A 26,406-nucleotide genomic window follows, 5' to 3' on the forward strand; every position below is an offset into this window, starting at 1 on the left:
TTTTTTTTTCTTTTTTTTTTTTTCATTATAAGCTTCTTAAATGCAGCAGTTGAAGCTTCACGTGTCATTCACCGTGCTTGGTTTATGTTACACTAATTTGGGGTAGTTTTTCAAGGCTGCAAGACTCTGAATGCTTGGTAAAATGCTTGCTGCTTCCTGTCTTCTAAAAGATGGTTTTAAACCTTTGATTTGAGAATTAGATGCTCCCTTTTTTTACCAGAGTAGTACTAGGAAAAAAAACCCTAAAGGTTATTGCTTAAATTTGTATCCCATGTAGAGAGACCTACTTAGCTAAAGTTAGTTGACCTTGTACAGAGACTAAAGATACTATCACTGTATTGAACTGGGGGACTCCCACAGTAATGACAACTTCCTGCATATGTTTATATCTTTATATCTTTATAAGACACTGCAGTGGTTTAACTAAAAGGGGTTTTGTGTGTGTTTGCTAAAAGGCCTTTATGTTTTAAAGGGTCTTGGAAACTCTCAGAGGGAATATGAAAGGCAGGTTGTACTCTACAGCATCCGCAATCAGTTACGATACCGGAATAACTTAGGTGAGTAAAGAATCTAAGTAACCTTCTAATTGCTACCCATTTCTTCTGTGTGAAAGCTTGTCTTTACACTAAAACTGCAAGAACTAGCCCCATTCAGAGGTCCGTCCCCTGGAAATAAATACTTCTGAATGATAAAACATCAAGAAGAGTCTTGAGTCCATTTGGCAGCTTTTATAGGAAACCACACTTAAAGGTTACTGAGTTGACAGGTGGAACTTCCTGCTGTAGCTGTGCTGCCCTTTTTAAAAAATTGAGATGTTAAGAGAGGATTTGACTAGTAAAATAAAGCCTGTCACTAGATTAGGTGCAGACAGTGGCTCTGACTCACATTAGCTATTAGCTATGACTTGTTTGCAGACTTTCAATTTATTTTGCATTGACTGCATCCATTTATCTTCCCAAAGTAGATAATAGTTTCACTAATTAGCAGATAATTTTCTACAGCCTGCATGAGTTTTGTCCCAATGGGCCATTTCCCGGTAACCTGTACAATAAATCTGCTCTGTTCTGATGTCTTCCTTAAAGGCTCTGAGAAGAACTTGTGTGTAGAAATCCTTGGATGCTGAATGCCCTGCACCACTCCTCTTGTAGTTTTCTGTCAGTTGCCGTTATACTGTTTCTAATCCTTTTGTTAAAACACTTTTAAAAAAATTTAACTTTGTAAAACAGTGTAAAATTTTTTCTCCTCCTCTTGTAGTTAAGCATGTCAAGAAAGATGAACGTAAATATTATGAGGATCTGTTAAAATACAGTCGCGATCATCTCATGTTGTACCCTTATCATTTGTCTGACATCATGGTAAAAGGTCTGAGGGTAACACCATTTTCCTACTACACGGGCATAATGGAGGTGAGTACAAAAATATGGTGAGAATATATTGTTTTCTGTTGTAGAGATGTTGGTACTGGTCCTGTACTACATCTGAGGCAGTGTCAGTTTGTTTGATTTTTGGGTAGGGTCTGTTAACAAGTAAGTAAACAGTAAGCAAAGTTTCTAGAGAAAAACTACTTGTACCTGCAGTTTTTTTCCCTTCTGTCCCCATTAGCCTTTCAAGAGCTGGACTTTATCATGTGGAGCTGGGATGGGACTCACTTAGAGGCCAGTCTTTTCATGTTTGAGATTTGTGACTCTTCAAACTGTAAAAGAAATACCTTATTCTGTTAGATTAATAAAACCAAGAGAATTACTATTTTTAAAAAACAGCACATTGGAATGATTTTCTTTTTTACCGTTTTCAAAAAGGACACAATCATATTAGCTTTTTCAAAAGCTTGAAGCAGATCCTTTATTGAGAACAAAGATGATTCTGTTTTCTGTCAGCATTCTGGCAACCATTTTTTTTTAATTTGGTATCAGAAGTCCTTTTTTTATTTTGTGTATAGTGATTGCAGACGTGATAAATCAGTTGTTATCTTATTCTGTTGTTATGGTTTCCATGTGCTGTTTTTTTTTGAGAAGGTGAGTACAGGATTTTGTTTATTCTTTCAATCAGTGTTTTTCTTTGTAAAGCTTACATTAAGTAGAAGTCTAAGCATTACACAATGTTAAATGCATAAAAAATTAATCAAGTAATTGGCAGGTTTGGTAAGATAACTGACTTTAATAGATTTGTTTTAATTTCATTTTGTTCTGAAAGTCAGGTAGAGTTTTGGAACTGCTTCTCTGAAATTATGACTTTCTTGTTGCAACTAAGTTTTCTTGTCTTTTTAAGGATATAATGAACAGTGAAAAAAGCTATGATTCATTACCCAACTTCACTGCTGCTGACTGTAAGTATTATTTGGTTGCATTACTGCTTCCAGTGAGTTGGAAATAAGGACCTTCTGAAAACTGATTTGGGGGCGTTTGCTTAAACATAAGCATGTGAATGAAGATGTAGAACAAGTTCTGCCCATATAGTCAGCACTGGAATTGGGCTAGATTGAGTACAGATAGGCATGTGCAAAACCATGTTGAGCTTCTGTCCTTGCTTGTATTGCATTTGTGTTTGCTTGGACTTCTGGATGGAAAGTCTTACTGGCTGTTGTGCATCAGCAAGCTGAATTGCTTGTCCTTTCCTAGTGTGTTTTTTGGCATGTTTTGGGCAGAAAGCTTTAGCGAGACACTGAAAGGTTGTTGACATTCCTGTGAATTAGCATCAGTGTGGATTGGGGATGATGTACCAGAAAAGAGAGAGAAAAGAATCTGGTATTTTATGACACTCCTAGATGTGGCAGATGTTTTATCCTGCTTTCTATTAGACTGTTGTGGGTATGGTATGGGAAGGATAGGAAAGCAAAAACATTGAACCTGGTAGAGGAGAACAGAGTAAGAGCAGTAGCCTATTCATAAGTCTTATAAAGCAAAATGTAAACGGTTGGCATAGCGAGGGTGTTAATCAGACCTGCCACTGAGAAGTTATTTATAGCTAAAGACTTCATTCCTCACCTTTGGTATGAATTTATAAAGCTTTCTTCAAGGATACTGTGGAGTGAGGTGAGGAGTAGCCTGCAGCTTTTGAAAACAGTTGCTTTTGGTTTCTTCTTTTAAAGGATATTGTCAATTAACTGTACTAATCTGCCTCTATGTAATGTTCACACTGGCAAAACAGATAAGGAAAAACTTTGTTCCTCAGCACCACGTAGCCTGTTGGAAATGTGATGTTACTCAGGAGTATAAAGAGAGAAAAGGCTTCCCAGTCTTTTTGTTTCACTGTTGGCCTTGTTCCCCGCCCTCCCCCCAGCAACTGTTACTTTAGCAGCAGCTGCAGGTCAGTGACTGTGGTATAATTAAGTTAAACATCTTTACTAACATTTTATCATAAAAACTAGTGTCAAACTAGAAAGTTAAAGGAGTTTAAACAGACAGAATATGGGTTAAAACTAATGAGTAGTTTTGTAGTATCTGTTCATAGTTCCTAATGGTTGAAGGCTAGAGATTATAGAATTAAATTTTGCTTCAGTTTAACTCAACTATGTCTTAATCATTGTCCTTAGAGGCTTATGTGGCCTTTTGTGCTCTAAGTTCTACTTTAGAATTCTAATTCAGTGTGTAGTGTGGGCTTGGTTAGAGGGAAGAAGGACTATTGACCAAAATGTGGTACCACTTTAGTCCTGTTAATTGGAAACATAGTTATTACTTGTAGATGTGAGTGTAGGGGAGAAGGGTTGAATTGTTCCCTGCTACCCTGTGACTTGAGTGATAAGGGTTTTTTTTTTTTACTTGTACAGAGTAAATGAACAGGGATAGATTCAGGTTTTAGATGCACATGTTTCTCTGTCAAATTCACTTAGAACTGAATTTAGCTCCTATAACTTTTATTTGGGGAAGAAAGAGTAATTAAATATTATAGAAGTAGATCTGATTCTTTGAAGAATGTTTTATGTGTCTTCAGCTTAAATCTGTTTTAAGAGAAGCAAAATCTTACTTATTTTTCAGGTCTAAGACTTCTTGGTATAGGAAGAAATCAGTATATAGATCTAATGAACCAATGTAGGTCTTCAAAAGTAAGTTTGTCTTTAATTTCCCTTCTTTTTCTTTCACCCTTCCCTCCCTCCCATATTATTTTGTAGGAAATGAAGAAGGGAATAATTTCACGGGCCTGGTTAGTTTAATAGTGTGACCAATTGAGTGTGACAGTGTACTGCTAATTATATTCTGTTTCATGAAGTTAATAAGAGCTTTTAAAATTGAAATCGAAGTATACTAAAGAAAAATATAATCAGTGCTATGTTTTAGGTTGTTAGTTTTAAAATTTTTAAATTTTCAGACCTATATTTATTCTATGGCTTCAGTTAACTCCTGGCCAGTATAAACATGTTATAAAGATACTGGTTCTGGAAGAACTCATCCATGTTTTTATGGGCCCAGTTGAGATCAGAATTCATTCTGCGACAGCCCTTCATCTAGGTGTACATTTTTGTAGTATGTATTTTTCTGTATCACACTGGTAACATGTCTGAACAGGCATCCTTGAATGTGAACAGCATGTGTGGAAAACACTGCGATGACCATTGATAGACATAGGCCCTTTAGTTCACAACAGTTCCTTTCTTTATTCCAGAAACTTGTAAATGCTCATGCAGTAGCTTCACAGTGCTCCTTCAACCAAAAGTGTGCTTACCAAAATATGAAGCTCTTAGTGAACCAAAAAGTAATGGCTATACAATGGAAGAAAAGCTATTTAGGTCTATAAATAAACTGTATCCTCCAGTTTTTCTTTCTTGGACTGACATTCACTGTACGTTTTAACACTGTGCTTATTGAGAATGTGGGGTACTTCATCCTTTAAAGTAAATAAAATAAGTTTCTAAAATGTTGTGGGGTTTTTTTTTGTAAGATCACTGAATTTACTTAAGCCCGTTTGTATACTTTGCTCTCTTACCTGTTCACATTAGAAAATGTCATAAATAGCTGAAATTTGGACTTGATCCTGATGTGTTTGAATAGTGTGGGTTTTAATTAGCAACGTGTACAATATGAATGAAAGTATGGGATTATGGGAAGATTTAATAATGATGTAAATTTTTTTCCTTCCCATTTTCATGTGATTTGAGAGAAGAGGGAAACTTTTACTAAATGACAAGGCTAATAGTATTTTTGTGTGTACAGTCTGTGAATATAATGTACTTGCAAATGGATGTTTATATAAAGGTAAATGGCTGTCTGCACATGTGAAGTGCTCTTTATTACTATCTCAAATGGACTGTACCACTGCAGAAATTTTTCAGAAGGAAAACTGCTCATGATCTGTTACCTGTGAAACCTGTGGAGATTGCTATAGAAGCATGGTGGGTTGTGCAGTCTGGCTACATCACTGAGGATGACATAAAGGTATTTTAGTATGGATTGTATCTCTAACTTTGATTGAATGCTGATAGTCCCTGAAAACAAGGACTTCCTTTTGTGTAGAATACAGAAAGATTATGTTGCAGGTTTATAACAATTCTGTTATGGAAATAGAGATTGGAACTAATGGAAATTGTCATGTTTTCTTCGTTGACATATTCTTCCCTCTTCCTCCTTCAAACTTTCTGTACTATGTACAGTGCTGAGGTGGTTTTGTGTCAACTAATCTGTGTTAACTAATGTGCATGATAATGTGCTTTGTAGGGAACAGGCAACAGAATACGTTTTCTTAAATTTCATATTTAAGCCTTGACAGCTCAGTTTTGACTGAATCTTCACCTTCAGTATAATTAGAATGGTAGTGGATTTTATTTGGTATATATTTTCATTGTTTCTGCTTCTCATGTCTCCTTATTTTTTTTCATTGTTTGCACATGAAAACTTGTGAGCTGAATTTAATGTTTCATCCTCGTTCTACTTCCATTCTCATAGTTTCTTTTTGCTGTCAGCTAGTCAATTGTTCTGGATTTAATTCATTTTCTGTAAGTCTTTCTTTTAGATTGGAACATATTAAATGCAGTGATGGAATCTTTTTTTGACTACTATTTGGAATATCTTAGCCAGTGGCTACTTACTGACATCCCATGAACCCAGAGTAGTTAACCTGAAGCATGCTACTTTGATACTGTAGTGGATCTCTTTCTAGAATGGTTCCAGCTGTGTGACTGAACACTCGGTTTGGAAGTTTTAAAGAGCAAACCTATTATACTGTGGACTTCACTTGCCAAATACCTGTGCAGTTGTGCATGCTCTAGGAACAGTACTCAGTTTTGTGTGGAGACAAGAGAAAAAAATTTTAACAGGAACTGTAGTGAATTCTTCAGTACAAATATTTTGATTAAGAACATGGGTTACTTCCTGTATTCTTATGTTACTTATGACTGATTTGAGGCTGAAATGTTTAGGATTTTTTGAGTGATATTAAGTAAATTGCATAGACTCAAGTCTACAAAAAGACTGACATGATTTCTTTTGCCTAGATTTGTACTACATCGGAGAAGTCTGCTATTGATAAGATAATTGATTCAGGTCCTCAGCTTGCTGGTTCGTTAGACTTCAATGTAGTTCACAGTAAGTTTTTAATGAACACTTCTTTTCTCTTTGTAGATCTTGCTTAGTAAATTCTGAGAGTAGTGTCTGACAGCTAGGACTAAAAGGGGATGTAGACAGCTGAAGCACAAGAGGAGCTGGAGGAAAATACTCAAGAGCTTGTACAGACTGCAGTCTAGATCTTGTAAATGGTTTAATGGTGAGCAATTAGCAGCTGTTGCTCTGTTATTATTTGATTCAACTCATTCTTTCATTAGGAAGTGTCAGATTGTGGGGGAGGGGGATGTAGATGAGGACAAGAGAAACTAAAATTAAAAATGTCAGAGTTGGTAATCCTGGGTGGTATCACTTTACTCCTTGCTTTTTGAAGAAGGGAGAGTGTTTGTGATTTTTGTACTGTTTGAACACTGTAAAAATAGGGCTTAAGTCTAAGAGGCTGTCTTGTTTCTCAGAGGTCTGCAACCATTGCTGAAAACTGGTGTGCATGCGTCTCGCCATTTCAGTGTAACAAGTATTAGATATAGTCAAATCATATTAGACAAGGGAGTACAGATTCACTGACAGACTTCTTGAGAACTCTGCCTGTAATCCCTTGGCTTACTACAAGCAATTGAACCTGTGTGCTGTAGTTTTCCTAAGAAGTTGAGGCAGAATTCTACTGCCTGTTACTGAAGCAGAACAAAACAGTTTAAAAAAAAAAAAAAAGTGAAGTAGGTGAAATTCACCCACTGGAGTGGATCTTAAACAGCGTAGTGCTTAAGGAAATTTGACTTCCTTAAACACTTTATGAGTTTTCTCTCTACATGGCCTGGTGTTGCTTGTGGAGAGGGTTACAGCTCAGGTTTAGTAGGTCTAGAAGGATCTAATGTATCTTTCTACCCTAACTCATGGGTAGAAAAAGAATGTACAGATGATTAATGTACTGGACTGCGAGTAGGATGGGATTTTATGGGGAAAGAAGACTGTTTAGTCCAAAATTCAATGCCATCAATACACTTCAGGTATAATAAGGATGTGTCATTTATAAGAGCTGATTCTGAAGGAGAGACAGTGAAAAGCAACCTTAGCATGTTGATGGCTTGTAATGTCATCCTGACCCATTAAAGCTGGTTCGTTGCTACACACCAGTTTGCACAGCTGTGTATGTGTCACTGCCACTGCTGAACAGCAGTTCTGTCAGCATGAATGAATTCAGGTTAGTTGTTGGTTTAATGCAGGCATTTTATTTAAGATCTATTTTAAGATCTGACTTTATTTAAAATCTGATTAAGTAGTAATTTTACTAGATATAGTATAGACATACACACACGCTGTAGCTGGGCTGGGTGCTCTGTGTGAGAAACAGCCTGACAGCTCTACTTCAGGTGTTTAGTAACACTTCACCTGTGCGTTGCTGGTACACTTCCACCCTGATGTAATAAATATGGTGTAGATGGAGTGATCTTGGGTAAGTAACATCAAAGGAACCACTGACAATAAGTTGGGCTTATTTTATACTGTGTAATTTAGCTTTATGCTTTACTATTAGAGTATAGCAGTTACAAACTTTAGACTCTAAAGATAACCATGCTGAAATGTTTTGTCCTTCCTTAAACTTCTCCCTGGCCTATTTACTCTGCAGAACTCAAATTGAGATGCTTAGCATTCAAATCAATCTTGTATGGGGAAAGTATAATTTAAAAATCTACCATATTATATGTATTGTATGCAGTGTCCATCTGTATCTGCTGCAGCTTTACTGACGCCTTGTGCTGAAGTGCCCCAGAATTTATTTTTGTAGTTGTATAAAAAGTCTTTCTGTGAAGATGTGAGGGAAGGACATGCAAGGACCATCACAACTGATGTGATTTAGTTTGTATCCTTGCTACGAAGTGTGCAAGTTCCAACCTGAGTTAGGGGAGAATCAAAATGTTGCCAGCATCCTCAGTTGCCAAAACTAATTCAGAATTAAAAAACCCTCCCACCCTTCTTGACAGTACAGTGATGATGGTGAAAACTAACATTTAGGTAGAGATGCACTCAGTCAGAGGTAACTGCTTCAATCTGTGGTCATTCCACTGTGCTGTGCTGAAAGTACTTGTAGAGCTCCAATTATATTGTGTCAGACTAAAGAACTCTGGTTTAGGGTGACATCTGTTTAATATTAGATGTGGTTTATTGATCCCTGCATTGCAAAGTAATATTCTACTGCAGAGGCTATAAGGAAAAAATTAAATTCTGATTGGCTGATGGGGAAGCCTACTTTGTATCATTAGTACTCTGAAAAATGTTTTTTTTCTAAAATGATACGCTTTTCTTTATAAAGGTTTGTATAACAAAGGATTTATTTACCTTGATGTACCAATATCTGATGACAGCTGTATAGCAGGTGAGTAAATATTTAATGGCATTATACCCATGCTTTCTTGGTTTCATTTCATATCCTGCAGTTCTCTGTCTTTGAAGCTGCTTGTCTGTGTGCCTGAATTTGTTTACCTGACTAAATGTTTTCAACCCTATTAAAACATTATTTTTATTGTATATAGGATTTATTTCAACTTGAATTCTTAGGTTATTTTGTATATGTACTTAGGTAAGATGAGATTCTTTTAAAGAGTCATGACATGAACTGGTAAGTACCCTCCTGTAAGTCTGTAATGAAAAGGAAGAACAGCAGAGGCATGTAGTTGCCTTACCAAAAGGGCGTGGGTTTTTGACTCCTATTTTCTAGGCAGGTGCAACTTTTTATAGATATCAGTTCCATCCTTCATTGTCACCTCAGTTATAGTCATGGGCTGTGTGTGGGGACTATGTAGGATCTTAAACTAGCACAGCATATGGCTGCCCTTTGAACAACTCATTATGTTATGCTAGGTCTCGGGGGTTTCTGAATTCATTACAATCTGCAAAGACGTAAGTTGTTTGGAACCTGGTCATGCAGAAGCATTTGTCATTGCTGTAGTAGAGATCAGTTAAGTGAAAGTCCTCTAAATACAAGAGACCTACTGCTGCTTAGATAATAGCTTTGGGAGTCTTGCCTCTGAAGTGTGTGGGTGGGGTGGGATTTTTGTGTCCAGCTCCAATCAGAGCCATGATTTAATCTTCGTCCACATTACAAAATCATTTTAGGGGCTGAATGACTGGAAATTTCCTGTAGTGCATGAGCTGGAAACTGCAATGCTATGATGCAAGGCTTTAATTTATATAAGAAAACACATTGACAACCATTACTTAAGGAGTGGGAGAATGTATACTATCTTTAGGCTTTTGTTTGTGACTGGGGAATCCTCAAAATTACAGGTACCATGAAAACTAAATAAGTGTACATTTATTTTCCGTTTTTATGTAGTTTCAGTTTAATAAAGTTACCAAACTGTAATTTTGCAAATAATTCTTCGTTTTAGTGCCACCACTTGAAGGTTTTGTGATGAACAGAGTGCAAGGTGATTACTTTGAAACACTTCTATACAAGATATTTGTTTCAATAGATGAACACACTAATGTGGCAGAGGTAAGTAAAACTACCCTGTGTCAGGGAGATAGGAATACTTGAAAGGACCCAAAGCACACTGCTGAAAAATACTTAAGGCAGAGATATGGATAGATATTGAGTGATTTTATTTAGAGGTATTGCCAGACTTAAGATCCAACCTGTTTCTTTTATCTTGAATGTAACTTTGATAGTGGTTCAGGTTTGAAGGTGTATGTACCTTCAATTCAGTGAAACAATTCCATTAATTGGAATGAATTTATATGAGTGACTAATGTAGACTATTTTATGAGCTAGAACTGGAACAGAGTCTGTTTTGCTAGTGTGAAATAAAAAAACTAAACTTTTTTTTCTTTGGCAGTGGGTGTTGGCTTAAAGTAGGAATGTAACTTTGGCATAAGTATTTATACTTTTAATATGAGAAATATGTTTTCATAAGGTCTTATTCTCAAAACTGGGTGAATAAGCATCTGAAAAATACCCATTAAATATATCCAGGATTTGTTTTCTTCTTTGCTGTGTCTTCTGATATACATGATTAACTTAGAAATTACACAGTGGAAGATAACCTTATATTTCTTTTGCATGATTTCAAGTGGGACAATTATGAGACTTGATCCTTTTTTTCACCACTTTAAATGAAGACAAAATTGCTTCTACTAGTACAGGCTGGGTTTAAAGATAAAGAAAACTAACAAGAAGGTGCTGAAGCCCACAAGGGTTGAATTACCCTGTGTTGTTAATACTTTATTGTTGATTCTTCTTTCTTTTTTTTTTAGCTTGCAAATGTCCTAGAGATAGACTTATCTTTAGTAAAGGTATGTGTGTTTAATGCATCTATTGAACTTGATATGCAATGTTCATTGGTTTACAACCTAGTTTCATATAGCAATTGCTTATTATATATATGTGTGTTTCTTCAGAATGCTGTGTCCATGTATTGTCGGTTAGGCTTTGCTCATAAAAAAGGCCAAGTAATAAACCTGGATAATCTTCATCCATCATGGAAGAATGTTCCTTCGGTAAACAGGCTGAAGTAAGTGTCTTCATTCTTTCACAAGACTTTATTTTTCTCATTGAAGGGTTGCTTTCTTTAACTTCTGCAACAGTAGTATCACTTGGCTTTCTAATGTGTATAATGACAAGAATACTTGATCCTCTTTTTAATCTGAGAATAAGAGCTGGTAATTTAGCCTGTAAATTCAGTGTTCTACTTTTGTTGGTGTTACTTAGTGCTGGATTTTTGACCTTTAAATGCCTTGTTGCTCACTTTTGAAGTAGACAGGTGTACATTTGCTTTAATTCCTGGGGCCAGGAATAACAGCTATTACTGTGTTAGTGCAGGTACAGTTTCTCTTGGAATGGCTGTCAGTGTTATGTACATAAAGTTTACTGGCTTGATGTCAGGTACCATTGCAGTTCTGACACTCTCACGTGTATGTATAGCAAATCCAGAGGAAGTGATGTTAGTACCAATCAACAAAGGGTTCTCCACATTGGAGTGCCAGGTTCTTTAATTAAGAATTGTCAGGCACTTTTAGTTTATCTATTAATCCATTTAAAATGACTGCTATGCCTGAGTTTTCTATAATGCTAGTTCAGACTGTGAGAACAAAGTGAATTAGGTTGTTTTTTCCCATTAGATTCTTCTTTGACGATGGGTGGTTTGATTTTTTCAGATTTCTTTTTCAAAATCTGGTATTTTCAAACCCCCAAATAAACTTTTCTGCTGAAGATAAAGCAGGACTCAGAGGGACAAAAAACTTGACTGGTTTAAGGCTTAGAAATACTGAAAGGTATGTGTTGGGTATGCCTGTGTATGGACTACTAGCACTAGAAGGCAGAGATACTTCTTTGGTGCTACAGTGACTGATAGTTGTGGATTTTAATTCATGTTAGGAGTACTTTGGACCCTCAAAAGATGCTGCTTTCATGGGACAGTGGGGAAAACAGAAGTCCTATACAGGAAGCTGGGTCATCAGCCACAGATACAGATACCAACAGTCAAGATGATCCAGGTTAGCACTAACAGTAAATTTTAATACATTAGGATCAATTATTTTTATATTTCTAGAGTGCCATAGGCTGTAAAGGGGTCTAGAAACAAGTAAACCACATATTGTATAGATCTCTTTTTCATATTGGAATATATAGTGGGGGGAGGTGGTATTTACTTCGTTTAAAATTCTTTAGCCAGATAGCTTTTTTTCTGAAGATGAGGTTGACCAATATTATGAATATCAATTGATGCAAAAATACCAACTTCAGAAGTAAGTCAGTCAGTCTAGTAGTGATAACTACTAACATACTCAGTATGGCAATAACTATTTTTTTAATAGTTAAACTTGAAAATTTTATTTTAAAATAAAACAAATGTGATTTTTTTTTTTGTTGTTCTTTATTAGCTGAAACGGCCAGCGTGAGCAGCCTGAATCTGTGTAGTGGACACACAAAGCGTATTGCCTTCCTGTTTGATTCTACTCTCACTGCCTTTTTGATGATGGGAAATCTTTCACCAGTATGTCAAAATTATTCAGTGTATTATGCCAAGAATAAATATGTAGAGCTTTAAAATACTTTGACTTCAATATAATATATCTGTAATTATTTTAAAAAACTTGTGTATTGTTTGTTGTTAAGAAACGTTTTTGCTTAATAAAACTTTCACTTGCCGATTCCACTTTCAAAGAATTAAGACAGTTTTTGTTATTCCAGAACTTGAAAAGTCATGCAGTCACTATGTTTGAAGTTGGGAAACTGTCAGATGAGAGTCTTGACAGCTTTTTGGTGGAGCTGGAAAAGGTAATCTGTTACATGTTTGACCACATGCTTTTTCAGCACTTGAAGTGTTAAAAGGGCCAACCCCCCTGCCCTGTATTTTCATTGTGTAAAACTGCTTATTTAGCAATGCAACGATAAGAGCAAGCACCTTATCATAGCGAACTTAAGTGGGCCAGTTAAAATGTTTCTTGTTCACAGCATGCATGTATATGAATGTGTTGAGTCTGGTGAGCAGTGGGTTTGTGAACTGTATTTGCCCAAGTCTGTGTGTACACACACCTTTGTTAGGGCTTCTTCACTTTACTTTCAGGAAGGTATTAATATTTCTGGAAGTCCACACATCACTTTTGTAGGAAGATTTGACCATTATGTGGTGGAATGTTTAACCTATTCACCTTTAAAGATAATTCTATGAGAACTGTAGAGTTATGTAGGAGGACTGCTGTTAATTGCTATGTCATTTTATAGCAGTCAGGATGACTGGACATTTAAATCCTTTTACTTAAGGACTGAGTCATGGTTCTGATTTATAGATGTTGTCTTTGTGTATTTTTGTCTCTTTGACTAGTGTGGCCAAGACTCACTTTTAATACTTGCTGTAGATTACATTTGCATACAAGCTGCAGGGTTCTTACTCAGTTACAAAGCTTTAAGATGCTAATTTGTTAATTTTCCTTTTGTGTAATTGATGCTTGGGAAACAACCTGCCACTTTTATGCATTTATTTTGTTTCTTAGGTTCAAAGCACAGGTGAAGGGGAAGCACAGCGGTACTTTGATCATGCACTTACACTGAGAAACACAATACTGTTTTTGCGACATAATAAAGACCTAGGGGCACAAGCTGTACAGCCCGACCAACCCAATAACGGTACTGTGACCACTTTTGAGGAAATCCTTCTAGGTTTATTTACTTACCTGCCATGGACTCAGCTTTCTGATAAAGTTGCTGTTTCAAAAAGCAATCTGTATCCCACTTGTTTAAAAATATTTTGAAGCCAAAACATTACTTTTTCATCCTTTGAGCCTTCATTACTGGGTTTGCCTGTTGAATGAAGATTTGGCTGCCAAAGCTTGGATTTAACGTCCAAAGTCACAGATTAAAGCATAGTGATGGCAAGACAAGCTGAACTTGAGGAAGAGATTGGTTTCAGATTGTGTGCTTCTGAAGACCGTAATAAAGGAGTCATTGTTTATTTAGAATTCTTTCAAAGAAACATTTTTTCAAGTCCTGAAAGGGAATGTGTTCATCTACTGGAGCTAGATTTTTTTTTTTTTCCCTACATTTTACCTAACTTCATCAGTATCTCTGTTCTTATATCCTGGGATCAGTTAGTTGTTGAGGAGCAAGCTCAATAGTTCTGTGCCAGACAGCTCTGTATGACTGGAATTGCTAAGATTATATACAGATTTATTAAAATTCACCCCAATAATTTAAAACTTAATTGTGGAAAATACTGTATTCATGATTCAGCAGGGGAGAATGGAAAATACGAGATCATATTTTGGGTTGTGTGTTCCTTCTTCAAGTAATAATTAGGAATTTTACATTTTCAACATAGGATTTCCCTTGGACCTCTTAAGATGTGAGAGTTTGCTTGGCTTGGATCCAGCTACCTGCAGCAGAGTTCTCAACAAAAACTATACCCTGCTGGTTTCCATGGCACCACTCACCAATGAAATTCGACCTATTAGCAGCTGTACACCACAGGTGAAAGAATACTGTTTTTTTTCTCCCAATACCTCGTAATACCTTTTTAATAGATTTGTTCTGGATACATGTTAGATGTCCCTTTAAAGTGACTCCAATTATTGGCATGTATAGTAGTATTGAAATTAATCTAAAACCAAGTGTATTTGGTGAAGAAAAATGTGAATACTTAGTAACTTAAGTTTGTTTGCTTTATTAACAATTTATCTGTTCAAGCAGACTCAATAACATATTTTGTTCTTGAATTTATATTCATAGCAAATACCTTACTATCACCTTTCTGTAAAGTGTTGCAATACTGAATGAATTGCCTAGAATATCATTAGTAGCAGAGTAATACATTTGAACTCCTGTGCTGAAAAACTAGATTTATATTTCTTTAAAACTGTTAATTCTTAAATTATACCTTTACATCTAATAGTTGCATATAATAATTCTAATTAATTGAATAATCTTTCTTCAGCATATTGGACCTGCAATACCAGAAGTCAGTTCAGTTTGGTTCAAACTGTATATTTACCATATAACTGGACAAGGACCACCCTCTCTGTTGCTCTCTAAAGGAACACGTCTTCGAAAACTTCCAGACATTTTTCAGGTAGTATATACATGGATTTATTCTCCTTTCCTTCTCCAAACATTTCAAAGATATGCTGTACACTATTTAGGGATAACGGTGGGAGTCAGATCCACAGTTCATTGGAGATTATGTACTTTTTCTAGAAGCAAGTTTTATGTAGCAACTTGGTTTATTTTCTTTCTAGGTTCTGAAAAAGGAATACTACTTATGAGTCTCTTCTTGTCACAATGTGACTCCAGTGTATTTGATTTTAGTGTAAAATGTGGTACTGCAGTCATTGTGAATTTAAGTTTGTAAGCCCATCCCTAGAGTGTGTACAAAGATGCAGAAGAGCTATATCAAAAGGTAGAGACCTAGCATTTGTGCTTTTTCTAGTATTATACAAGAAAGCACACCTCTACTTTTTCTGGTTTAGAAGATGGTTAAGATGATCACTTCCAGTTTGTCCACTGTAGAAATCTGTGATGGAGACTTTGAAGTTCTAGACTGTAATTCTCCCTGCGGTTTAAATGAGAGATTAATTTAACAAAGGTTGGACAAAACGTCTTCCTAGCCCAGTAGCCTGTCTCTAGCAGTGACTGGAAGTAGGAAAGATAAGCACAATGTGTAATACTTCCTCTTAAGACCCTTCCAGACGTCCCCATGTCCTGGTCTGGAAATTCCTGGACTGTATGGGATTTTGTATATTGTAGAGGTGGTGACTGGAATTCTCATCTGCAGTGATCAGTTGCTGTCCCAGATGGCTTCTAGCCTTGAATCCACCTAACTTTTCAGTATCTATACAGTGATTTGACGAGGAGTCCCACAAAAAGAGTGCAGGTGATCTTTCATGTCTGAAGACTTCAGATGCTGCCTTCTCCTGTTCTGTCTTTGAGATGCTAATAAGGGCAAATGTGCCACAAATGAGTGCTGTTTGTTATTCTGTATACTAGGCAAACCTAGGTGGAAGTGGCCATGGCAACTTCTAAACTACATTTACCTGAACCAAAAAGCGTTGTATCTTTAGACTTTGATTTGAAATGCTGCAGGTGTTTAGCAGTGTTTGGGTCTTCCTGCTCACAATAGAATTGGTAAAAGAATATTGTTCAAATGTATAATTGCAGAAGGGGCCTCTACTGTTTTCATGTCATCATTCTGAGTAGATACTTGAGGAGCTAAATATATTAGGATAGTATGGAGACATTCAGAGAGGCATGTGCATTCTTTAGTGTACCTACATCAGCAGTCATCTCTGACTCTAGGATTTGTAGATATATTTTTCCATTCCTCAAACCTCTTTCACATATGTCTTCCCTTTCCAACTTCAAAAACTTTGTAGACACCTCTATTTCTAAAACTTACTTTAAGATAACATAGGGTTAAACGAATCAAAGCTTCTAGAGCAGAAGACATTTTGTAAGGCCACTGTTGATTGTTCAAACCAGCATGAACTACTACTAAATGTGTGGATTGTGCACTTCTATTAGTAAAAAACATTCAGTGTGGTAGCCTTGGAAAATTTCAAGACTGCTTGAATCTCTGTGCTGATAGGTCAGGTTTTCTTGTACTAAATGATCTCACATTCTGCACTATCACACACTTACTTGAGCTTTTTTTCCTCTGTGTGCATATATGAATGTTTCTCACCTGCTACTGTTTTGCAGTGTCATTTTCTTAGGGAACTGTCAGGACATTTCTGGAAATTTACAGAGATGCAGGGGAATTCAATCCTGAAAACTGAGAAACTAGAAAATTGCTTCCTAGTCAGTGTTCTTGTCTTCCTGTCTTGCCCCCTTGGATAGGTATTTTGGTGACTGATACATATTTGTTCTCTGACAGTGTTAGTTTACCTAGTTTATATTTTGCTTTTAAATCTATGTGGGATTACTTTCATCTCCTGTTTGCTAGGAGACTGCTGCGATGGCCACATATTTGTTACCAATTCCTGTTATCTCCTGTTTAAAATAGAATCTTAACTTTGAGGTTGGCAGACTTCTGTCTTTACCAGGAATATGAACATGAGTGATCCTTGGTACAAAGTATAACACTGTAGACTTGTAGTAACTTCCTAATTATAACAATATACTAATGTCTAACTCTAGTATTTGTGCTTGGATATTCCATTACTACTGTAAATACTCTTAATTTCTCTCTTCTAGGGTTATGATCGCTTATTAATAACGTCTTGGGGTCACGACCCAGGAGTAGTTCCCACTTCAAATGTGCTCACAATGTTGAATGATGCTTTAACGCATTCTGCTGTTCTAATTCAGGTACAGAGTGCTCTGTATAGATGATGAAAACATGCATGATTTTTTGAGTTAAGCTGTTACACAGTAGAGGAGATTAACAATGTAGGAGAGCTACGCTTTTGCCAAGAGCTGAAAAGTATGTTTAACTTCTGTAGCCAGTGTTGCAGCAGTGGTGATTAAGACATGGGTTTTGAACTGAATGCACACTATGAAAGTGTTACTGTGTTATGGGCAGACATAATGGAGTTTTGATGGCTAAAAATGAGATGTGAATTTATGAGAATGTTGGGGATATAGGAAACAGAAATGAAAGTGAAGAGCCCCCAAGCTTTTCAGGCAGCAGTGGTAATGAGGTGACAGGGAGTATGAGCTGTTTTCAAGAAATGCACTTTTTTGGAGCACTTGGTATTTAGCTCTTAGAGTAAAGTATGAGCAAACCATGCTCTTTATCACAAACAGTAGAAATAGAATGGGTTTGTCTATTTGGGAGAAATAACATAAATTCCTTTCTGTTACTTTGGTTCAGCTAAACTCTCAGAATTAATCATTCCAGTAGGTGTTTATTGTAACAAACATAAAATTACACATTCTCAAAGGCCCATTTGTGACAGCCTTGACTGTTCAAAAATGTTCTGTACTTAGAGATGGAAACTCTATTTTGCTCCAGAAGTGCTTAGTAATTAGGAAATCTGTTTATAACCAGTAACTGGAGAGAAAAATTACTCCACTGAACTTTAGCTTCCTAGTGTTTGCTCACATACATTTTATTGGGTATGGTGGTATATTTTATTTAATTACTTATTTCAGCTAAGCAAGAACTTTAATGTACAAATATCTTGATCTGCTTATTTGTTCCATCAACTTGACTGCTACTCCTTAAAAGGGAGCACAAGTAGGACTAAGCTAAGCTGATGAGTATATTTTTCTGTTCCTAATTTAATTTCTTAATGTTCAGGGGCATGGCATGCACGGAATGGGAGAAACAATGCACATACCTTTCCCATTTGATGAAGCTGAGCAGCAGGGAGGTAACTGACTTTTTTTTTTTTTAAAGTAATCTCTACATTACACCACCATATTTAATTTTCTTGCACATTACTTTGTGCAGTAAGATTACAATAATCCTTTTAATCAAATTTTCTTGGACTTATGAGTCAAATTAGATGAAAAAATTGAAAGAATATTTAAATGGTTGATGAGTCTGTTCTGAGCTTAGAGATACGGTCTTCTTTCTGTCTTCTCTGTCCTAATTAGAATGTGTTTTCTGGCCTCTCTTCTCTCCTAGCACAGACGTAAAGAAGTAACTTCCACAAACACCTCTGAATCTTTCTTTGTGCCTACTTGCTTACTAACTGCATAAATAAATCTTCCATATATTTCATTCAGCATCTGTTAACTGTAAGACAGGTGAGACCAAAACTGAACAAACTTATCTCGATTAGTAGCACTAGGAACTATTTTGGAGGTTTTTTCCCCAGGAAAAGCTTTGCTAGCAAAATCTCCTATTCCTTCAAAGTCTGCCTAGCTCAACTGATTTTGAAAGAATGAACATGTTCTGAAATACTCCTTATGAGTAGGACACAAGCCTTGCATAGTTGAGGCCATAGCCTTTCCAACTGAGAGCTGTCATAAAATTATGAATTTCCAGATATGAAATCTAAAATCACTTGAACTACCACTTAAAAAAATCTGGGCCAGCTAGAACTAAAGTGAACTTCCTAATTTAGTTTTTACTAGGTTCAAAATGAGTTACTCTTATATTTGCTCTCTGGGATGTCTCTTTTCTTCTGATTTGATTCTTAGGTGAAAACTCTTGAAGGCAGAATCTCTAAGTTCTAGCACGAACAACTCAATGTTGAAACTCCTTGTTAACCTTTAATACTGTATTCTATTTTCAGAATTTCAGATATGTGAAATGTATTTAGTATTGAATGGGCCATAAAAGACTGGCACTGAAAGAGTTCAACATATCATTCCTAGTTGAGCCTTGCCATCTCTGCTGTCTGTATGTGTCTGTGTGAGAGAGAGAGATCGTCTTCTATTTGTATTTTTCTTTCTTCTTGGCTCTTTTACTGTACTACAAAAATACCAATTAGTGCTTGGTGTGGGAAGACTGTGATCATTTACATGTTATCCCAAATCTACCAATGTGATCACTAAGATGGAACATTACAAGAGAGAAAAACCCAGATTAGAAACTTAGCCTGACCTAAAGATGAACTATATGGTTATGGAGGAGGCTTCTTGTAAAGTAAGCTGGAATATGTGTTGTTTTCTACTAGACTTCTCTCGTGTGAACATGGGCATTCATACAGCTTTAAAAATACTGAGAAACAAAGTAGACTTGCAGCATTTTTGTGGCTATGTCACTATGTTGAATCCTTCAAGTCGTCATGCTAACAGAAAGCTGAGCGATGCTTCTGATGGAAGAGGTTGGTTACCAATAATTGTCTTTTTTGGCTTTGTTTCCTTAATTTCACATACAATCACTGTAGCAAAGGTGAACAAAGGATTAAATTCTTTAATTTTAAACTCTACAAAATACTATTCAACACAGATAGGAACCTACTTTGAGTGTAAATCTATTGGCAGTAGGCTTACTTATTAATTCTTCTTTGTGACTAGCTCAGAAATAACAAACGGAAAAATTGCTGGACTAGAACAGTCAACAAAAGAAAAAAACTATTTCAAAATAGTAAAAGTAAATTGTGTCATGTTTATATGCCAGAACTTGATCTTTCATATGTGTGTTGAGGATCCCTAAGTGACTCTTCAGTCCTGAAATGAGTCATGCCTTATGTTTTTTCATATCCTATCCTCCAGTTTTACAGCTGTATGGTCTTTGAGCAAAGGTTGTGTTGTGTTCCTTACATCAGGTGGTAACTACATTTATATTCATCTACATGTTTATGTAAGAATTACTTTACCTTTAGGAGAGGCTGAACTAGCGTCAGGATCTGATGTAAATGGGAGCACAGAATCATTTGAGATGGTAATAGAAGAAACCTCAATGGATTCTGCAGTCAAGCAAAGCCTTGAAGGTAAAAACATGACAAATAGCTTGTACTAAACATTTTCAGTCCAATGGGATATCTTGTTTTTAAGCATTTGAACACACTGTTTGATTATTGTCAGGGACAAGTGCAACGACAACTGTTCTTCCTCCTTAAAATTCAGATTCCCTTAAATATTTGAGCAGTTCAGTAGATGAACTGTCTTAAAAAGTATGTGCTGTTCTCTGGATCCTGATCTGAGATAACTAATTCTGAGGTCAATATTCTTGCTTTGCCTTTTCTTAAAATCTTGTTGTCTCTTGTTTTTTGTTTTTGTGTTTTTTCTGTAGTACCCACAACAGAACTGGAATGGGTCCCCCTGGAATTATGCTTTGGCATTCCACTCTTCAGCTCTGAGTTGAATCAGAAGGTCTGCAGGAAAATTGCCACTCATGGATTATGTAGAAAAGAAAGGTGAGCTGTAGTTTATCACCTACAGGTTTAACAGGTGTATGTGTTATATCCAGAGCTTCTGTAAAAAAATAATCCAACTCGATGACTGTAAGAGCAGAACTGAGATAAATTTTACTGGGTACCTAATTCTAGTATGTAAGGTGGTTGCTCTTTGGCTCATAGATACCAGCTATAATGTGCAGTCTAGTAGTCTTTAGTTGTAAAATTAAGATAAGGCTGTTTTTTAAAGTTTTTGCAAGACAAAAATTAATTCTTCAGTAATCGAACAGATGAGGAGAAAAAGTAAATTTGGGTGCCTTCCTACTCATTTCCCTTTCCCAGCCTAGCACAGGCTTTCTCTTCTCCACCTAACTGTTCTGGGGTTGGGGAGAAAAGCTTACTGGTAATGCTTGGATGTAAAATGCACTTAGCTCTTGTGGAAATTTTCTTTACTATTCTTACTTGCTAAGTTTAGTCATGGCTTATGATCAGGGTATCTCTGGCTTTTAACTGTAGCTTTTCTTTGACAAGATTACTCTTTCAACAATGGGATTTTGAGGTTTGTTTCTTTTGGTGGGGTGGTTTTCCCTTTTTTTTTTTTTTTTCTAGGACATGGTTCTGGAGACCAAAAATAAGGCTGCTTGAAAGCATGGCTTAAGGATTTTTTTATAATAGCTGACCTGCTTTTTAACAGTGTGTCACTAATCTTCTTAAAAGTCACGTTACCAGACTGTCCTAGATAAGAATGAGACATGATAAAGTCTACTGTATTAATTTCTTTCTTAAAATAGCATTTTTCAATTGCGATAATTTCACTTTAGTGCGATGTAAATGGTAAGGAAAGTAGCATTTAGCTGACTAGACTCAAGACCACATGAGTTGAGCACTTCTTCAGTGATAACAATATTATCAAGCTTTCTCTGTGAAAGCTTTTAACTGTCACATGATGTTAGGTACTCCTAGACTTACTTGCAAGCAAGTTACTATGGTGGTATTTTACTAGTAAAAATTTACACCTTGGACATATCTTCCTTTTTGTTTTTGACAGCCTTCAAAAACTCTTACATTCCAGTAGAAAGCTGTCTCTTCAGGTCCTTAATTTTGTTCATTCATTCCAGGTAAGGAGCAATAATCCAGATGTAAATCATTTGGTGTAGTCTGTCGTCCCTTTTTGCCCTCCTGCTTGCCATTCTTGGGTGTATGGAAGCATACGCGGTTTTGGTTTTATTTGCTTTTTCTTTAAATGGTAACTGTATTGAGCACTGTCAACCTCAAATTCCACTGGTAGCAAAAAGGGGAGTACTTCCCTATCCCTTTTCTAGCCTCATTTAATACTTTTGTGATTGTGTCTTGTCTGCAGTTAGTTTCATTGTTTATGGGACTTGCAAGCAAAATTGTTCTTCCTTCCTCCAGTTGTACCACAGCCTACTCTGCTGGTGACTTGATTGCTTCTTAGATGTCTGGGAGATTTACTGCAAACCATGGATATGCTAATCTTTTGAGATTTTTATCTGCATCTCATTCAACTGTGTTCCCTTAGGAAAAAAGTTAAATACACTAACATTTATTTCATACCAGTTACTTTCTGCTCTTGTCCTGAGATACTCTAGAATTTGGTGCTGAATGAATATAAATATGTAAAAGTGCATACTCTGGGAGGATTTTTAGGAGTGTAGATAGAGAATAGGAGTCTTGTGTAGCAAGCAAGGAGGAATGCCAGGTCTGCAGCCTGCTATAATTCTGCATGTAATTGTACACTAGTAAAGGCATGTCAACATGTGACATGGAATTTGCTGAGCTCCTTATGCCCTATGATACTTTTGTCTAAAATTCTGCCTTTTAAGTAAGGTAAGGAACTTGCAGGTTACTTAGCCAGGTAGTGTTATGGATGGTGTGATCCTGCAACTGCCTCCTCATGAGAATGCTGGAGATTCCCAGTATATTTGAAGCCTTGAAAGCATCTGTCAAACAGTCTCAAGTGATCCTTGTCCTGATATCTTAGATGTGTTCACTGTGATACACTTTCCTTGATGATGATCATAGAGAGAAAAGAACAAGGTGCTGAAGTGACTTTTAAGCTGAGAAAACCAAACTTTTGGGAAACAAAACTCAAAATATAGTCAAGTCAGTGCCTTCAAATATATGTATATCTCTTAGCACAGGATGGGATAAATAGGAGTGTGATAACCGTCCTGAAGGTCTTATAAATTTATATTCATTTTGCTAGATCTTTCCTTTAATTTTAAGCCTCAGGCTTCCCAGAAGGTTTCTTGGAAGCCAAATAATGCTTGCACAGATGCAGCTGAATGCTTATTTCATGCTTCCCTTTATTCTGTTTTTATTCCCATAATGATTTAGTATTTACTGGATTAAAGTAACACTTCAGAAACACTAAGTGTATTTGCAGATTAGATTAGCCTGTCATATTCTACCTGTTAAATCCTTCATTGCTTGTCTTGATTTTAAGACACTGTTTTTTCTTCCTTTTGCTTTTAGGAAGGTATTGCAACGCTGGATCAGCTCCATGATGCTGGTTCTTCAAGTTCACTTCTGCAGCCTATTTCTTCAGATATGGGTGTTCCACTTCCTGCCAAGAATCTCATGTTCAAAGAAGGTGTATTATCTGAATGGAATGGATGGTCCCCTTCCTCAGTTTTTTTCAACCACACCTAAAGGAACAGGTCAAATAGGGATTCTCATGCATTGATCACTAAATGCCTTTCTTCTATTACGGTTAATTCCTAGTGCCAACCACTAAGAAGTGTACTGCTGCTGCAGCATAACCCGTGTAAAAGTAGTGTTACAAAAATGTGTTGTGTTGCAGTATTGGGAGAGTGCTTAAACAGTCTAGAACTTGTTACTCATTACTGCATATCTTGCTGCAACAGAGAGCTTTTTAGCTGTCAGCACTCTTTTTATCTTGAGACAATCTTTCTTTTGTAACTAAACACACCCTTTCTAGGCTTTCTGATGATTGTTAAATTTCTATGCTGTCACCACAAAATTACAATAGTAGTTTTCTATGTTCGTTACTCAGACATAAATTCTGTTTAGTTTTGTACTGTATTACTGAAAATCTTTCTGTATAAAGGTAAGAGATTTGGCTCTTCCTCTGAAAGCTCAGTGATACCAACTGTTTTAAAAAAAAAGTATCATGATGATATGGGCATTAAGAATTGTTGAATCCTGTAGTTCAGATTAACACTGGGACCTTGACAAATCAGTACAATTGAAAGAGATTTGATGCTTAGGGAGGCTGAGTTAGTGCAGACTTGGAGGCCTGCTTATGACGTAAGGCCGCTTTGAAGATATACTTGGTGCACTTTCATCTCTGGCAGAATTTGATGGAGGTGTGGAATTATGGAAGGGCTGAAGTGGTTGGCTCTGTTCATGGGGTTCTTCATGGTAATGGATTCATCTTGCTCTTTGTATAAAACCAGGAGTGTCTGAGATTTAATCCCATTGGCAGTTGATCCCTCATTGCTATTTGAAGCTGGTGATGATTGCTGTTGGAGAACTCCTGATGTCATAAATTGAGTTTAAGGTAGATAATTAGATCTGTACTGTTGATTAGTGTTTGAAAGAACAGAGCTCTTGATTTTTCACGTGATGGTCATTAGCAAAGGAAGGTAACAGCAGAGGATGTGTAGGCAGAGACTTCTGAGTCTGGTTTCCTTGAACTATTAGCTGCTGATTATAACAAACATTAACAGTCAACTGATTCGTCTAGTCATGTTCTGGCTCTATTTGTAGGGGATGATTTTATGTAGCATGATTTCACTTTGTCTATATCGGGCATTAACAGCTTTTTGCCAGCTTAAAAAAAGTCTGTCCCATTTAGCACACGAGGAGAACAAGAGATGTAAAATATTAAGACCCAGCTGTCTCAAGTACTCTGCCAACTCTCTCTTTACTGGAACTGCCTTGTTTTAAATAGTCATAATTAAAAATGAGGCTTAACCATCCTGTCATTACTAGCATACAGTACGTAATGGACCAAGAATCTGTGGCATAGATGATGCTGGAAAACAGCAAGGAGAAAAATGGCAACATTTTTATCCCGTTCTGTATGGCTGTAAGAAAAAACATGACAGAAGTTTGAAAAGGACAAATATACCACGATAGGATAATGCAGTGGCTTCGGTTACAACTGTGAAAATTCCATTTTTGTTTCCTTTGTTTGATGTACATTCCTAAAGTGTAAGAGTAGGACTTGCTCTCTAAGAAACTGGAGGTCTGTAGTACTTCAGTTTGTTCAGTGCTGCTTTCTTACATCTGTTTTGGTTTTGTATCTTATCAACAGCAGCTGAACTTAGTATCTGCATATATTACAGAGTTAGATTATCTATCTAAAGTTGATCATTTACACTACAGTGACATTTGTACTGGATGCGTGTACTCTCCATAGCAGGTTTTTTTTTTTAAAGTTGCCTTATTTCCTTCAAAAGAAATTAAAGAGGAATTGGATGTCAATCTACTAGAAGTGACAGGAAATATTTACTGTGAGAATTGTTATGTGGAGATTAAGCCAATATCTAGCACTGTAGAGGAATTAAGCAATAGGGTGATGGCTTATACTTTCAGTACTATAGATGTTATATTAAGTGCTACAGTGAGCTGTAGTAGATGAGCTAGTTTGGCGTACAGTATTGAATTTTGCCATACACTGTCTATACTAGTATGTAAAGTGATGCAAGTTGTATGGAAGTTTGAAAATGGATGAAAATTTATTCTCGCTGCATATTCTTCAGTGTTACTAAGTGAGGGATACCCTTTGTTATTAGGTTGTCTAAAGTAAAGTTTCTAAATAGAAATAGCCTGTTCTTCAGAGTTAATACCCATAAATCTTACAGTTAATGGTGAGAATTCCAGATACGTTGTAGTTTTTTAGAATTTAAGCCACTCTAATCTAGGTGTTTCAACACCAGTTTAGGAGCTTAAATGTTGAAGTCTGCATATCTGAAGTTTACTGAATAGATTACAACCAAAGAAGTTCATAAAATACCTGAAACTCGACTACAGCTCCAGTGCTTGGGATGGTCCAGAGGCTTTACTCAAATATGTGACTTTTGTTTTAAATATGGTGTAAAAAATAAGATCTCAAAGATCTTCATACCAAAAGAATCTATTTTATATTGTATTGCAAATAAAGACAAATTAAATCAATTTCTTTTCTTCAGGTAATTTTATTGACAGTGGGGAATATCACATGCGTTACACATTGTAAAGCTGTTCTAAGTTTCTGTCTTCAGCAAGATTTTTAACTTGCAGAAGAGAGGTTGGCTTTGTGCTCTGGCACAACCCAAGTAGTGTTAAGTCTGGATATACCTGAAGATGTTCAGGAGCCAACTAAAAAGTGTTATGTTTATTTTCAGATTTTTTTGATTATGAATTATTATTTCACGGTTCTTTTCTGTTTTCCCTCATTGTTCTCAAATTTTCCTTTATTTTCTTGTTCAGTGTTCCAAATGGTTTATGTTTTGAAGGTTTTAAAGTACGACTGTAACGGAACACAGTTGCGCTCTTCTGGTGTGACACTGTTAATATTATACATTGAATTGTACAAAGTTGGTGTTCAATTAATTTATTGGCACATGTAACAGACGTTTACAAATAAACTGTGGTGTAGGTCAAACCATGTGCAGAATCCTTCACATGCAGCTTTCTTCTTGGGCACAGCACTAAAATGTCACTC

The 26,406-nt window shown here is 36.3% G+C and overlaps 1 protein-coding gene across 1 annotated transcript; it reads left to right on the forward strand.

Annotated features, from left to right (window-relative positions):
• Positions 1 to 367: 367 nt before the first annotated feature.
• Positions 368 to 26,349, forward strand: FAM91A1 (family with sequence similarity 91 member A1). Its single transcript, XM_026842665.1, has 23 exons — positions 368 to 557; positions 1,255 to 1,406; positions 2,269 to 2,326; positions 3,975 to 4,042; positions 5,256 to 5,369; positions 6,425 to 6,515; positions 8,800 to 8,862; positions 9,878 to 9,984; positions 10,743 to 10,781; positions 10,887 to 10,999; positions 11,863 to 11,981; positions 12,369 to 12,481; positions 12,679 to 12,765; positions 13,482 to 13,614; positions 14,306 to 14,454; positions 14,918 to 15,052; positions 17,173 to 17,286; positions 18,221 to 18,293; positions 19,548 to 19,697; positions 20,199 to 20,306; positions 20,609 to 20,732; positions 21,760 to 21,829; positions 23,208 to 26,349. The coding sequence occupies exons 2-23, from the start codon at positions 1,323 to 1,325 to the stop codon at positions 23,382 to 23,384; spliced, it is 2,289 nt and encodes a 762-aa protein (XP_026698466.1). The 5' UTR covers positions 368 to 557; positions 1,255 to 1,322; the 3' UTR covers positions 23,385 to 26,349.
• Positions 26,350 to 26,406: the final 57 nt, after the last annotated feature.

The sequence above is a fragment of the Athene cunicularia genome (genome assembly GCF_003259725.1).
Source record: "Athene cunicularia isolate RWA chromosome 2 unlocalized genomic scaffold, athCun1 chr2_part1, whole genome shotgun sequence".
Classification (NCBI taxonomy): Eukaryota; Metazoa; Chordata; class Aves; order Strigiformes; family Strigidae; genus Athene; species Athene cunicularia.